Here is a 16,647-nt window from a genome sequence, read left to right as displayed (position 1 = left end):
AGTTCAGATCCTTGATACTTGCCTTCAGAGTAGTCTGTGCGCCAGTATCTATCTATATATATATTGAGACACTTGTGAAGTCCTATGCTGTATGACTAGTCAACGGATAATGAAAAAGTCAGAGGAATATCTGGGGCACCAGCAGGGTTATCCTTTTAACCTTCTTAGTGTTACATTTTTTCTCAAAAAAGCATGTAAAAACCATTGCAATTTTTGGCTTGAAAAATGACATTTTTGTTAAATCTCATCTTTCTATTGTAATATGTGCAAAACACTAAAAGTACAAAGTGAGAAGTATAAAGTAGAAAACATAATGATACAAATAATAATAATAACAATAATAATAATAATGATGAATAATAATATGAACAGCACACTGCACTTGTGCGAGTGACATGAGTGTCACTTTCAGATTTACCAGAATCACTTTCAGTTTCACTGCCTGACGACACATTGACGTTCGCTCGATTATGTTGACCTCTTTTGTAAGTTACTTTGGTTAAAAGAGTCTGCTAAGTAAATAATTTAAACAAATGTGAAAATGTGCATCTTTTATTTAAATATTTAAAATATTTAAGCACATGTAGTCTGAAAGTTTTCATGTTTTCTCTTTAGGAAACTATTAGAGACACCTCATTGGTTTGGTCTCACACTTGTCCTCTAGTGATATTATTTTCAGACATTTACACAATTTCTTACAGCTATCTAGTTCTACTTAATTGTGTAATTTTTTTGTAATCATTACATTGGCATGTTGTTTGTTTAGTTCATACAGCATTCATAGTAGACATTTTTTGTCCACTTCTGCTACAGATTCCGATCTCTTGCACATATTCTTGATGTATTTGGAATTGTTAAGAGAACTTCTGCTTCCTATAATTCTGATTTGTGGTCAAGCTGGGCATTTCTAGTCTAAATGTGCTTTCCTTATAATGTAATGTTTGATTTTTAATTACATCATGTAATACCACAATGATATATTCTTCTTGTAATTTTTCCTAATGTATTGTATGTGTTGGTTTTCTGTAAAAGGACGTGTATTCCAAAGGAATGATTGCCCTTTCTGCAATTAACAAAGTCCGTCATTTTGGAGATAACAAATTTGAAGTTGTAACACCCAACAGGACCTTTGTTTTTCGAGGAGAAAAGGAAGGTAAGCAAAACACGTTTTTATTGTAAAATTAAATTTTTATTTAAAACTATAACTTAATTTTTTTATCATATCTGCTTTTCTGACTTGTAGCCAAGCAAGCTGTTTTGTCAAATTCCACTAGAGTACAGTATGTCAAGTTATGAATTAGAATATACTTTTTAACACATTACTATTTCACATATTTTAATTACATTTGGTTATATAAATATTTTAACAGCTTTTTTTTGTATTTTATTTATGTACTAATTCCACTATACTCTAACTTGCAAGGCTTTTTACTATTCTTTTTCCCCATAGGGTTAATCCATCCATCCATCCATTATCCAACCCACTATATCCTATCTACAAGATCAAGGGGGTCTGCTGGAGCCAATCCCAGCCAACACGCATACACACACACACACACCAAGCACACATTTGGGACAATTTAGAATTGCCAATGCACCTAACCTGCATGTCTTTGGATTGTGGGAGGAAACCCATGCAGACACGGGGAGAACAGGCAAACTCCACGCATGGAGGACCCAGGAAGTGAACCCGGGTCTCCTAACTGCGAGGCAGCAGCGCCACCCACTGTGCCACCGTGCTGCCCCATAGGGTTAATCATAACTTGCAAAACATTTCACATATTTAAATGTGGGTTTATTGTTGTTTGAATTCCTAGTTTAATTAATATTAATTTTGTTTGTCCTAGAAACGTAATATTAAAGTATTTCTTTCACAATAAATGCATTTATTCCATAAAGTTAGCAATCATCTTTGAAAACATATCAGTTAAGCATATACTTACATCCCTTTGAAATCACACTTCTTTCTAAAATTCATGACACCTAGTGTGCCACCTTAATCTTGCCACTTCTGTTTTTATGCAGAGTGAGAGCAACATAGACACACACGCGCGCACGTGAGAGAGACACACACACACATGAGAGAGAGAGAGACAGAGGGCTGGAGGCCAGTTAAAGAATGCACCAGTTTTGTTTTTAAAGAGACAAATCCGAGCATTGTTTTAACCTTGTTGTATTTAATGAAGACTTTTTTCTATTGGATTTTAACCTCCACTTCACTTCTGTTTACAACGATCAGTTCGTAGCATGCATTGTTGCAATGTTACTTTTCTTGGTGGTTTATTAAATTACAGATTTTTGAAATGTTAATTTTTTTTCCTGTGCTTAAAACTCATAAAAAAAAGTGTTTTTAACAAGCGGTTTGTAGCGCTAAAGTGTGAACTCCTGCAGTGTTAGTTTTCTCTGTTGTTCAAGGTTTTCTCAGTGTTATTCAGTGTTTTTACATTTAGTTTACTATTACACTGTGCATTCTATTGCATAATTAACTATATGTGTGCTTAAAAATCTTAAAAAATATATATTTACATACAGTTCGTACGGTCTGGAACGGATTAATTGTATTTACATAAAATCCTATGGGGGAAATTACTTCGGTTCACGACCAAATCAGTTTACGACCAGAGTTTTTGAACAAATTATGGTCGTGAAACGAGGTTCTACTGTATGTGCATATATATATACAGTGTGTGTATATATATATATATATATATATATATATATATGTATATGTACATACAGTGCATTTGGAAAGTATTCACAGCACATCACTTTTTCCACATTTTGTTATGTTACAGCCTTATTCCAAAATGGATTAAATTAATTTTTTCCTCAGAATTCCTCATAACACCCCATAATGACAACGTGAAAAAAGTTTATTTGAGATTTTTGCAAATTTATTAAAATTAAAAAAATGGAGAAAGCACATGTACATAAGTATTCACAGCCTTTGCCATGAAGCTCAAAATTGAGTTCAGGTGCATCCTGTTTCCCCTGATCATCCTTGAGATGTTTCTGCAGCTTAATTATAGTCCAACCGTGGTAAATTCAGTTAATTGGACATGATTTGGAAAGGCACACACCTGTCTATATAAGGTCCCACAGTTGACAGTTTATGTCAGAGCACAAACAGACAGACCTCAGTATGTGCATCTCGAGAACTGCAGGTCTGACATTGTGTTTAGCAACACAGGAGCGCCGCAGGGGACTGTTCTTTCTCCAGTCCTGTTCAGCCTATATACATCAGACTTCCAATACGGTTCAGAGTCCTGCCACGTGCAAAACTTCACTGACGACACTGCTATTGTGGGCTGCATCAGGAGTGGGCAGGAGGAGGAGTATAGGAAGCTAATCAAAGACTTTGTTAAATGGTGTGGTTCAAACCACTTACACCTGAACCCCGGCAAGACCAAGGAACTGGTGGTGGGTTTTAGGAGGCCCAGGCCGCTCATGGACGCCGTGATTATCAGAGGAGACTGTGTGCAGAGGGTACAGACCTATAAATACCTGGGAGTGCAGCTGGATGACAAATTGGACTGGACTGCCAATACTGATGCTCTGTGTAAGAAAGGTCAGAGCTGACTATACTTCCTTAGAAGATTGGCGTCCTTCAACATCTGCAATACGATGCTGCAGATGTTCTACCAGACGGTTGTGGCGAGTGCCTTCTTCTATGCTGTGGTGTGCTGGGGACATCTCACGCCTGGACAAACTTGTTGAGAAGGCAGGCTCTATTGTAGGAATGAAGCTGGACAGTTTAACATCTGTAGCAGATCGACAGGTGCTAAGCAAATTCTGTCAATCAAGGAGAATTCACCGTATCCACTGAACAGTGCCATCTCCTCCTGTCACTGTCCTGCTCCACTAAAAGACTGAGGAGATCGTTCCTCCCCCTCACTATGCGACTCTTCAATTCCACCTGGGGGAGTAAATGCTAACATTATTCAAAGTTATTGTCTGCTTTTACATGCATTTTTATTACTCTTTAATTTAATATTGTTTTTTGTATCAGTATACTGCTGCTGGATTATGTGAATTTCCCCTTAATAAAGTATCTATCTGTCTATCTATCTATCTATCTATCTAACCAAGCATGAAGTCAAAGGAACTGTCTGTAGACCTCCGAGACAGGATTGTCTCGAGGCACAAATCTGGGAAAGGTTGCAGAAAAATTTCTGCTTCTTTGAAGGTCCCAATGAGCACAGTGGCCTCCATCATCCATAAGTGGAAGAAGTTCGAATCCACCAGGACTCTTCCTAGAGCTGGCCGGCCATCTAAACTGAGCAATCGGGGGAAGAAGGGCTTTAGTCAGGGAGGTGACCAAGAACACGATGGTCACTCTGTCAGAGCTCCAGAGGTCCTCTGTGGAGAGAGGAGAACCTTCCAGAAGGACAATTATCTCTGTAGCAATCCACCAATCAGGCCTGTATGTTAGAGTGGCCAGACGGAAGCCACTCCTTACTAAAAGGCACATGGCAGCCCGCCTGGAGTTTGCCAAAAGGCACCTGAAGGACTCTCAGACCATGAGAAACAAAATTCTCTGGTCTGATGAGACAAAGATTGAACTCTTTGGTGTGAATGCCAGATGTCACGTTTGGAGGAAACCAGGCACCACTCATCACCAGGCCAATACCATCCCTACAGTGAAGCATGGTGGTGGCAGCATCATGCTGTGGGGATGTTTTTCAGCGGCAGGAACTGGAAGACTAGTCAGGATAAAGGGAAAGATGACTGCAGCAATGTACAGAGACATTCTGGATGAAAATATGCTCCAGAGCGCTCTTGACCTCAGACTGGGGTAACAGTTCATCTTTCAGCAGGATAATGACCCAAAGCACACAGCCAAGATATCAAAGGAGTGGCTTCAGGACAACTCTGTGAATGTCCTTGAGTGACCCAGCCAGAGCCCAGACTTGAATCTGATTGAATATCTCTGGAGAGATCTTAAAATGGCTGTGCACCGATGTTTCCAATTCAACCTAATGGAGCTTGAGAGGTGTTGCAAAGAGGAATGGGTGAAACTGGCCAAGGATAGGTGTGCCAAGCTTGTGGCATCATATTCAAAAAGACTTGAGGCTGTAATTGCTGCCAAAGGTGCATCGACAAAGTATTGAGCAAAGGCTGTGAATACTTATGTACATGTGATTTCTCAGTTTTTTTATTTTTAATAAATTTGCCTCAAGTAAACTTTTTTCACGTTGTCATTATGGGGTGTTGTGTGTAGAATTCTGAGGAAAAAAATGAATTTAATCCATTTTGGAATATATATATATGTATATGTATATATGTGTTATATATATATACATGGGCGGCACGGTGGCATAGTGGTAGCGCTGCTGCCTTGCAGTTCGGAGACCCGGGTTCGCTTCCCGGGTACTCCCTGCGTGGAGTTTGCATGTTCTCCCTGTGTCTGTGTGGGTTTTCTCCAGGTGCTCCGGTTTCCTCCCACAGTCCAAAGACATGCAGGTTAGGTGGGTTGGCAATCCTAAATTGTGCTTGGTGAGTGTGTGTGTGCCTTGTATTGGCACCCTGTTTGGGGGTTTGTTTCCTGCCTTGCGCCCTATGTTGGCTGGGATTGGCTCCAGCAGACCCACGTGACCCTGTATTTAGGATACAGTGGGTAGGATAATGGATGGATGGATATATATATCCATCCATCCATCCTCTTCCGCTTATCTGGGGTCGGATCGCGGGGGCAGCAGCTTAAGCAGAGAGACCCAGACTTTCCTCTCTTCCGGGAGAATCCCAAGGCGTTCCCAGGCCAGCCGGGAGACATAGTCCCTCCAGCGTGTCCAGGGTCTTACCCGGGGCCTCCTCCCGGTTGGACGTGCCCGGAAAAAACCTTACCAGGGAGGCGTCCAGGAGGCATCCTGATCAGATGCCCGAGCCACCTAATCTGACTCCTCTCGATGCGTGGGAGTAGAGGCTCTACTCTGAGCCCCTCCCAGATGTCTGAGCTTCTCACCCTATCTGTAAGAGAAAGCCCAGACACCCTGTGGAGGAAACTCATTTTACCCGCTTGTATTCGGGATCTTGTTCTTTTGGTCACTACCCATTGCTCATGACCATAGATGAGGGTAGGAACGTAGATCGACTGGTAAATTGACACCACGACAGACCAATGCAGATCCCGCATCACTGCGGATGCCGCACCGATCTGCCTGTCGATCTCACGGCCCATTCTTCCCTCACTCGTGAACAAGACCCCGAGATTCTTGAACTCCTCCACTTGGGGCAGGATCTCTCCCCCAACCCAGAGAGGGCACTCCACCCTTTTCCGGTTGAGGACCATGGTCTCGGATTTGGAGGTGCTGATTCTCATCCCAGCCGCTTCGCACTCAACTGCGAACTGTTTCAGAGAGAGCTGAAGATCACGGCCTGATGAAGCAAACAGGACAACATCATCTGCAAAAAGCAGTTACCCAATCCTGAGTCCACCAAATCGGACCCCTTCAACACCCTGGCTGTACCTAGAAATTCTGTCCATAAAAGTTATGAACAGAATCGGTGACAAAGGGCAGCCCTGGCGGAGTCCAACTCTCACAGGAAACGGGCTCGACTTACTGCTGGCAATGCGGACCAAGCTCTGACACTGGTTGTACAGGGACCGAACAGCTCTTATCAGGGGATCCCGGAGCACCGACCACAGGATTCCCCGAGGGACATGGTCGAATGCCTTTTCCAAGTCCACAAAACACATGTAGACTGGTTGGGCAAACTCCCATGCACCCTCCAGGATTCTACCAAGGGTGTAGAGCTAGTCCACTGTTCTGTGACCAGGACGAAAACCACACTGTTCCTCCTGAATCCGAGGTTTGACTATACGACAGACCCTTGAAATAGATTTTTCCAGGGAGGCTGAGGAGTGTGATCCCTCTGTAGTTGGAAACACCCTCTGGTCCCCCTTTTTAAAGAGGGGGACCACCATCCGGTTTGCCAATCCAGAGGCACTGTCCCCGATGTCCATGCGATGTTGCAGAGACGTGTCAACCAAGACAGTCCTACAACATCCAGAGCCTTGAGGAACTCCGGGCGTATCTCATCTACCCCCGGGGCCCTGCCACCAAGGACTTTTTTGACCACCTCAGAGTCCCCAGGCTCTGATTCCTCATTGGAAGGCATGTTAGTGGGATTGAGGAGGTCTTCGAAGTACTCCCCCCACTGACCCTAGCGTCGAGCGAGGTCAGCAGCGCACCATCCCCACGATATACAGTGTTGACACTGCACTGCTTCCCTCTTCTGAGAGGCCGGAAGGTGGAGTCCAAAGGTTGTTGTCCATGGCCTCTCCAAACTCCTCCCATGCCCGAGTTTTTGCCTCAGCAACCACCGAAGCCGCATTCCGCTTGGCCTGCCAGTACCTATCAGCTGCCTCCAGAAACCCAGAGGACAAAAAGGTCCTGTAGGACTCCTTCTTCAGCTTGACAGCATCCCTCACGCCGGTGTCCACCAACGGGTTTGGGGATTGCCGCCACGACAGGCACCGACCACCTTACGGCCACAGCTCCGGTCAGCCGCCTCAACAATAGAGGCACGGAACATGGCCCATTCGGACTCAATGTCCCCCACCTCCCTCGGGACGTGGTCGAAGTTCTGCCGAAGGTGGGAGTTGAAGCTACTTCTGACAGGGGACTCTGCCAGCCATTCCCAGCAGACCCTCACAACACGTTTGGGCCTACCAGGCCTGATCGGCATCTTCCCCCACCATCGAAGCCAACTCACCACCAGGTGGTGATCAGTTGACAGCTCCGCCCCTCTCTTCACCTGAGTGTCCAAGACATGTGGCCGCAAGTCCGACGACACGACCACAAAGTCGATCATTGAACTAGGGTGTCCTAGTGCCAAGTGCACATATGAACACCCTTATTCTTGAATATGGTGTTCGTTTTGGACAATCCATGATGAGCACAGAAGTCCAATAACAAAACACCGCTCGTGTTCAGATCGGGGGGGCCATTCCTCCCAATCACGCCCTTCCAGGTCTCACTGTCATTGCCCACGTGAGCATTGAAGTCTCCCAGCAGAATGAAGGAGTCCCCAGAAGGTACGCCCTCTAGCACCCCCTCCAGAGACTCCAAAAAGGGTGGATACTCCAAACTGCTGTTCGGCACATACGCACAAACAACAGTCAGGACCCTTCCCCCCACCCGAAGGCAGAGGGAGGCTACCCTCTCGTCCACCGGCGTAAACCCAAATGCACAGGCTCCAAGTAGGGGGGCAATAAGTATGCCTACACCTGCTTGGCGCCTCTCACCGGGGGCAACTCCAGAGTGGTAGAGAGTCCAGTCCCTTTTAAGGAGATTGGTTCCAGAGTCCAAACTGTGCATCGAGGTGAGTCCGACTATATTTAGCCAGAACCTCTCGACCTTGTGCACTAGCTCAGGCTCCTTCCCCTTCAGAGAGGTGACATTCCACGTCCCAAGAGCCAGTTTCTGTAGCCGAGGATCAGACCGCCAAGGTCCCAGCCTTCGGCCACCACCCAACTCACACTGCACCCAACCTCCTTAGCCCCTCCCATAGGTGGTGAGCCCATGGGAAGGAGGACCCACGTTACCTCTTCAGGCTGTGCCCGGCCGAGCCCCATGGGTGCAGGCCCGGCCACCAGGCGCTCGCCATCAAGCCCCACCTCCAGGCCTGGCTCCAGAGGGGGACCTGATGACCCGCGTCCGGGCAAGGGAGAACGTTGTCCAGAGTTTTTGGTCATCATTGGAGGTTTGTTGAACCGCTCTTTGTCTCATCCCTCACCTAGGACCAGTTTGCCTTGGGTGGCCCTACCAGGAGCATAAAGCCCCGGACAACATAGCTCCTAGGATCATTGGGATACGCAAACCCCTCCGCCACGATAAGGTGATGGTTCAAGGAGGGGATATATATATATATATATATAATATTTAATTTTTTAAGACAATATTTTGAAGCCTACTACATTAAAGTTCATAATGAAGTTCATTTCACAGTACTGCTTTATTTCTTCCTTCATCCTGGTTTTTTAAACTCATTTACTTAGTTACATGGTGTCATGGAGCTGGGACAGTAGCATCAAGTGCAAAGTAAGGGCCAACTTTATTGCTTGGAATTTTTAGGTAGACACCACCACTGAGTCAATCAGTTTGTTGCTGGAATCCTCATCTGTCTGTTCTGAGAATGTAAAACAGAGCATAGTTGTATCTTTCTTCTCTAAGTAAAAAAATGCTTTTTTCTTTCTTTGATTTTCTCGTAAGTAAAGTTAAAAACCTATTTTTAAAAGTGTCTGTTATTAGAAAGTAACCTAATGATTAGTGGAATATAATTTTTATTATCTCCATTTGATTTACAGACTTCATTCCTACAAAAGAAAAAAGATGATTTTAAAGTCCATTTAAAGAAAATGAAAAGATTAAAAACTTTACCTTTTTAACAATGGTTAAGTGGTGCTACTTCACAAATCCAATATCTTGGGGTTCAAATTGTCCTTTCCTGTGCAGAAAATCTGTCACATAATTCGGTTATTTAAAAGTAGACAAAAAGGATGCACCTGTTGACATTTTTAAATTATATTTACATTTGTCTACTGTTTTTCATTTGGAAGAAGACTTAGACCTCTAGGGAGGTTCTCGTCTTTCCAGCACAGGTTATTTTTAAGTATAGCTCTGGTGCACCCATTCTCTGCCATGCACACATTAGATGTTTGCCAATTGTCCTTATTTTTAAGCATCATTTTGTTTATTTTTTTCTTCTGCTAATAAGAAATCAGCTCAATTGCTAACCCTTAAAGTTGATGATGCTTTGGATAAGACCATGTACTCCTGCTAATAACAAATCAAATCAATTGCTAACCCTTAAAGGTGAATATGCTTTGGATGAGACCATGTACATGTCAGTATGCTCTTTTGAGACATTCCAGCAGGGAATGCTGCTACTGTTCAGTCACATCACTGTGCGTCATACAAGCAAGAGATTGCAGGTGTCAAGAATGTAGTACCTCTGGCATTGCAATTGCAGACAGCCCACTGGTGCTCATATGTCTCAGTGAAGATAAACACTTGGCCATCTGTCTTTGATCCTCCGTCTAGTATTGTAAGTTAATAGTTGTTCAGTCAGGCTGGAGTAATTTATCTTGATGTCATGAAAGAGAAAATGTGCAAAGCTGAAGAGACACAATAAGAGTGCTTCTGCTGAAATGTTAACTTTGTACACCACATAATTCAGTTCAGTCCTATCCTCTTCAATACCATATCCTATCCTGCACTGGTAATACATTGCCCACTCCATTTCAGCTTTATTTCTGGTTACCGGTAGTTTATTTCTGACAATCAAAATGACACAAGCGGTTATACAGTATAAGAGACATGTACAAACTTCACTCAACCAAATTTTTTCAGAAACTCAAAAATTAACACTTGACTCTTTGCTAAATGCTTAATATTTTTGTCCTATCTCTCTGAACCATGCTTTTACTTGTTTTTGATTGTGAAAAGGGTCCTTGTAGAATGTCTATTATGGCATTCTAAACTTGCTACCATTCTTTTTTACATCTACATACTGTCGCTGAACTATTAGATTCCTTAGCGTGCCTTCTTGCTCTACTCCAATGCTGACAACACTCAGCTCTGTGTGAAATTCATTTCTGAATGCACATCAGACATTACAAATTTACTGCTTGCCTAAAGTACTACTGTTTCTGAATGTCAGCAAACATCTTTTGAAAAATCTGAATTATATCTTGTCAATACCCTGGCCAACCCAAGAAGTCTTGTCTTTTTCTTACTGTGTTCTTGCTAAATAATTCCATCATCTGTAAGATCAGTTTTGCAGTACCTATAAAAAAAAATATTCACCCTCTTGGAAGTTTTCACATTTTATTGTTATTCAACATTGAATCACAGTGGATTTAATTTGGCTTCTTTGACACTGACTAACAGAAAAGTATTCTTTAATGTCAAAGTGAAAAATAATCACTGCAAAGTGGTCTAAATAAATTACAAGTATAAATCACAAAATAATTTACAGTTAGTCGTTCCCTTCGTTCATTGACACCATCATACAGTATTCTACCCTGGGCTGCTAGCATTGAATGTGTCACTCAAAAATAGTCAATTTTTCTTTTATTGTACCTTCCTCTCAATCACTGTTGTAGCCTTAATTTATTTTATAATTCTTCCTTTTATTACATTTACAGGTAAATTAGGCAGTGTACTTTCTTCTTGTCTTTATTATTGCTACAGTTTTTATGTTTCTTTGTAAGTTATTTGCTGTTTGATTGATGTTGTTCATATACTGTACTTTATAGTGTATTGAAAATGTTTTGCTCTGCAAACTATCTTCTGATGGATGGTACTTGATGTAAATGATGCTGGCTAAAATACATATTAATTAGCCTTCCTTGGTTCTGATTCTAAAAAGAAATATTAACCAAATAAGAATTTTCTAATGTCTTGTGGTTGTTGAGAAGAGTTTTGCATTGCAGTTTGTAGATATAGCCAAAATAAACTCTAGCTGATATTGCATTTCTTTCTTATACATACCTCACACTTAGTTTTTCTCCTCTATTACCACAAAAGCAATAAATCCACTTACTGGAGTTAAAGAATGCCATAAGACTATATAGACCTTGAGGGGTAAAATTGTCCATCGCTGTTTCTGACATTTCTTTCCTAGTTATTGTGAGTAGATGGTAATTAGACTGGAACTAGTCTGCCATCGTCATTAATATTTAAACATATCCATTTATATTAATGAACTCCTCTAGTTCAGTGTAAAAAAAACAGCATTTTGTACCTAGACTTGTAATATTAATTTTTAATTTATGTTTTGAAGGATTTTGTTTTTGAATTGTTAGTAAAATCCAGTCAATCATAAATACTTTTAATAAAGAATTTTTTGTGAAATAAATTTTGTTATTTAAATTTACTCATGACCCCTTCCTACACTTTTTTTCTTTTTTAATATTTTTTCTAACATAAAAAATAATTTAGAGTTTCATTGCTTTGAAATAAAAATATTACAGTGGACAACATTTCAGGGTATAACTTGTGATTCAGGAAAATTGGAGAACTAGTACTAAAATAGACATGAGCATGTTTTCAGAATATTCTAAAAGAAAGCGGTAAGAAAATATTTTAAATGTCAATTCACTTGTGAAAAATTAAGTTTTTATACACTTATATATTACAAAGACCCTTTCACAAAACAATGTTAAAGGGAATAAGACATAATTGAAAAGTTCTACATGTCTAAAGAAATTAATATGTTAAAGCATGATAATTATTACAATTATGCTTCCAAGATTAAAATTATGCTATTCTACAGTATACTAATAAAAGGCAAAGCCCTCACTGACTGACTGACTCACTCACTCACTCACTCATCATTAATTCTCCAACTTTCTGTGTAGGTAGAAGGCTGAAATTTGGCAGGCTTATTCCTTACAGCTTACTTACAAAAATTAAGCAGGATTCATTTCGAAATTCTACACGTAACAGTCATAACGGTCGACAACGTCCGCCATGTTGAACTTTCTTATTTATGGCCCCATCTTCACGAAATTCGGTAGGCGGCTTCCCTGTGCTAACCAAAACCGATGTACATACTTATTTCGATGGTATGACGCCACTGTCGGCCACCATATTGAAATTTCCAACGTCACTAATTCTACAACTTCCCGTGTAGGTAGAAGGCTGAAATTTGGCAGGCTCATTCCATACAGCTTACTTACAAAAGTTAAGCAGGTTTCATTTTGAAATTCTATGCGTAACGGTTGATAACGGTCGACAACGTCCGCCATGTTGAACTTTCTTATTTATGGCCCCATCTTCACGAAATTTGGTAGGCGGCTTCCCTGTGCTAACCAAAACCGATGTACATACTTATTTCGATGGTATGACGCCACTGTCGTCCACCATATTGAACTTTCCAACGTCACTAATTCTACAACTTCCCGTGTAGGTAGAAGGCTGAAATTTGGCAGGCTCATTCCTTACAGCTTACTTACAAAAGTTAAGCAGGTTTCATTTTGAAATTCTACGCGTAACGGTCATAACGGGCAACAACGTCCGCCATGTTGAACTTTCTTATTCATGGCCCCATCTTCACGAAATTTGGTAGGTGGCTTCTGCGCTAACCGAAACCAATGTACATACTTATTTCGGTGGTATGACGCCACTGTCAGCCGCCATATTGAACTTTCCAACGTCACTAATTCTCCAACTTCCCGTGTAGGTAGAATGCTGAAATTTGTTACTTATACCGGTGGTATGATGCCACTGTCGGCCTCCATATTGAACTTTTCAACAGTCTTTGTTACTTATGGGCCCATCTTCAAGAAATTTGGTACGCGGGTTCTCATTGCTATCTGAATCCTACTTACGTACATATATACGTCCATAGCCTGCAGCTTGGTCACCGTGTGAGGCGGCGTTGTGTCCCCCATCCCAACGCCTTCCACGTTGTTGGCTGCCTGTCGTTCCGGTCTCTACATTCCCTTCCTTGCTTCACCACGGAATTCATCTCTCCCTGCTGATAACTACAGCCTTTTTATTTAATCCACGGCTTCTCCGCTGTTTTATTGTTCGTTTATTACGATTATAGTTATTGTGTAGGTATTTTAGACTTACTTTACATTGTTCAGGTACCCATTTCCTTTATCATTCCAAAGAACTGTCACTTACCGAGTGGTTTCCAAGCCCGGTGATGGCACCTGCCTTTTTCATTCTCTTTGTTACATATTGCACGGCCATATCAGGCTCGCTCTTGATATCCGGAGGAACATTGTGTCTTATGTATTGAATGACTGGTACAGGTTCAAGGTGTGGACTGATGACAGTACAGGAGATAATTATTCTACACAGGAGCACTAGAAGAGTGAAATGCTTAAGCCCTTCACCTATGCATCTGCATGTGAGTTGATGGCTGCTGCTGAATTGTTCGGTTGTTGCTTTCAAGTGTACCGAAATGGCCAAATATTTTACATCTTTTGACAATCACCAATGCCTCTTAAACATCTTTGATTGACAGATGACAATTTCAGTAGTGGACACTTTGATGTTTATGAATGTTTAAACTCTCAAAAGCTGGATGTAAAGTTATCGATGAAGCCGTTTGTATACTTACAACGCTTGACAGATGCCGAATATCTCTTTAACACAAGTCCTACAAATACTGTCGTAATTGAAACAAATCATGAAACTCAAACCGATTATGACAGCAGCAATCCAAGCTGTGAGATTTGAAACAAGATTATTGTTCACATGGCCAACTGTACGTGGCATGCTTAAGAGTAAGCTCAGCGCACAGCTTGGTCATATTACAACTGGAGGGCCAAACTCACAATGTGGTATACAAAGAGATCCTTAACAAATGATTATTGGTATATTTTCCCTCAGTTTAAAAAGGTTTTAAGACAGTACTTCACCGCTGCGAAGCGCGGGTATTTTGCTAGTATAATTATATACACTGAATTCAGAAAGTATTCAGACAGACCCCTTCAGTTTTTTTTCACATTTTGTTATCTTCCTTTCTTATAATAAAATAACTTAAAATAAATAATTTCCACATAAAGCAACACTGGATTTTATAAATGTTTACAAATGTATTAAAAGGTAGAAAATATTCCTTTGACACAAGTATTCAGGCCCTTTCCTCAGCACTTAATTGAAGAACATTTGGCTGCGATTATAGCCTGGTTTGTTTTTTGGTATTATCCAGCAAGCTTTGGACAGTGGGCTTTGAACATTTTGGGTATTTTCTGGCTTTGTTCTCTGAAGATTCTCCCCTGCTATATCAGGTTGGATGGAGACCATCAATGGATTGCTGTTTTCAGGTCTTAGAATAGCACTTTGAATTGAGACAAATTGTTAAATAACCAGAAACTTTCATTTTATTTCTGTCAATCTGAGGGTCTTTTAGACACCTTTTTTGCAAACTCCAAACTTGTTTTCATGTATTGTTCACTGAAGAGTAGCTTCCTTCTGGCTACTCTGTCAAAGCTCAGATCATTGGAGTGTTTCAGTGATGTTGTTCTTCTAAAATTTTCTGCTATCTCCAGAGTGATTATCAGGTTCCTGGTCACCTCTGTTATCTTAACCTTTCTCCTCCGTTTGCTCAGTTTGGGTGGGTGGCCAGCCTTAGGAAAAGTCATGGTCATTTACAATGAAAACTACTGTGCTGTTAGATGTTTAAGTGCTGCAGTAATTTTTTGAAGCCTTCCCCATATCTGTACCTTGATACAGTTCTCTCTTTACATTATGCTTGGTTTAGACTATTACACACATTATCAACTGTGGGACCTTATATAGACAGATGTACGCCTTTCTTAATCTTGTCCAATCAATTGAATTGGACTCCAAACAAGTTGTAGAAGCATCTTAAGAGTAATATCAAAAGGTCTCAATACTTATGTCAATGTGATATTTCAGTCTTTAATTTTTGATAAATCAGCAAACATTTCCAAAATACTGTTTTCATTGTGTAATTCTGGAGGAAGGAGTGCTGCTTGGTGTGGAAAAAAATGTAAAGGATTTTAGCATAAGACTATATCTTTAACCTGTTAGCAGCAATTTCACACGCACTTTATTTTTTTAACCAAAGCATAAACTGAAAATAACTTAAAAATGATGCCCTCCATATTTGTGGATTAGTTAGGTAGCAGATGATAGCATTTGTAGAGTTGTGTAGCATTTTATATAGAGTTTGGATTTTACAGTTACTCCTGATGTGGTAATTGCTTATAAATAGCATACAAAATTATACAGTATGTGTGTATAAGTAATGAAAGCTTGTGCTACAAGTACTCAGATGACTGTCTGTTAGCACTGACTTTGCATTGCATATTGAGGGTATATTATCAGTCAGGAATGTTTTCAGCTTATGGTCCAATCTAGGACGACAGCTTCACCCTTCACTTATTTTTTCTTTTTCTCATTCTTTCACTTACAGCTGTTCAGCTTTATAATGAGGATGATAATGATAATGCTGATAATTGTTGGGCTATGGTGTGATAAAGATGTCACAGTGGTGTAGTGGCTAGTGTTTCTGTCTCTCAGCTTATGGTAATTTGGTTTGAATCACAGCCCAGATACTGTCTGTGTACAGTTTCTGTGTTATCTCACTATCTCTCCCTTTCTTCTTATGTCGCATAACTGATATTTTTATCTTTAGCAAAGTTAGAACTTTTTGTTTCATTTTAGTAATACTGGTGTGTATTTGAGAGAGATTGATGTGTTTTGTTGTTTTTATTATAATTAGGCCTGGGAAAGTTAACGCTTTAATTTATCCAATTAATGTGGCCTGTTTAACGAGTTTAAAATATTGTTGCATCCTGGGCCAGCAACAAAGTGATTGCATCTGGCAGTAGTTTGGTCAGGGTAGCATTTTCATGTATTTTTTTTAATGAAACAATAATAAAAACAAAGTTAAGTGTGAACCTAAAGAATTACATACAGTACCCTATCTATATACTACCTTTAAAAATTTAGAGAAAAAAAATTTTGTTTAAAAGTTTGAAATTGCAAGTTTAACATCACCTTGCCACGTGTCAGAATGTGGTACTGGTATTCAATTCCATGATTTGATACCGGCATAGGTGCAGGGGTGTAGGAGGAAGGAGAATTTATTGTAGTCCTGGAGCAATACTAAAGAAAAGTAGCAAAGATAAAAGTTACGCTCTCTCTTTTCTTT

The 16,647-nt window shown here is 40.7% G+C and overlaps 1 protein-coding gene across 1 annotated transcript in view; it reads left to right on the top strand.

The window, feature by feature from the left end:
• The window catches only part of zmp:0000000660 (arf-GAP with Rho-GAP domain, ANK repeat and PH domain-containing protein 2), a 446,729-nt gene that overhangs the window by 172,876 nt on the left and 257,206 nt on the right, over positions 1 to 16,647 (top strand). The window contains exon 8 of the mRNA XM_039751270.1: positions 1,033 to 1,153. Within this exon, the coding sequence (XP_039607204.1) occupies positions 1,033 to 1,153 (121 nt within the window). The remainder of the gene's footprint in view (positions 1 to 1,032; positions 1,154 to 16,647) is intronic.

Source organism: Polypterus senegalus, chromosome 4 (genome assembly GCF_016835505.1).
Source record: "Polypterus senegalus isolate Bchr_013 chromosome 4, ASM1683550v1, whole genome shotgun sequence".
Lineage (NCBI taxonomy): Eukaryota > Metazoa > Chordata > Cladistia > Polypteriformes > Polypteridae > Polypterus > Polypterus senegalus.
Note: the sequence above shows the minus strand (reverse complement) of the source record. Positions and strands in the feature narration are given on the sequence as shown.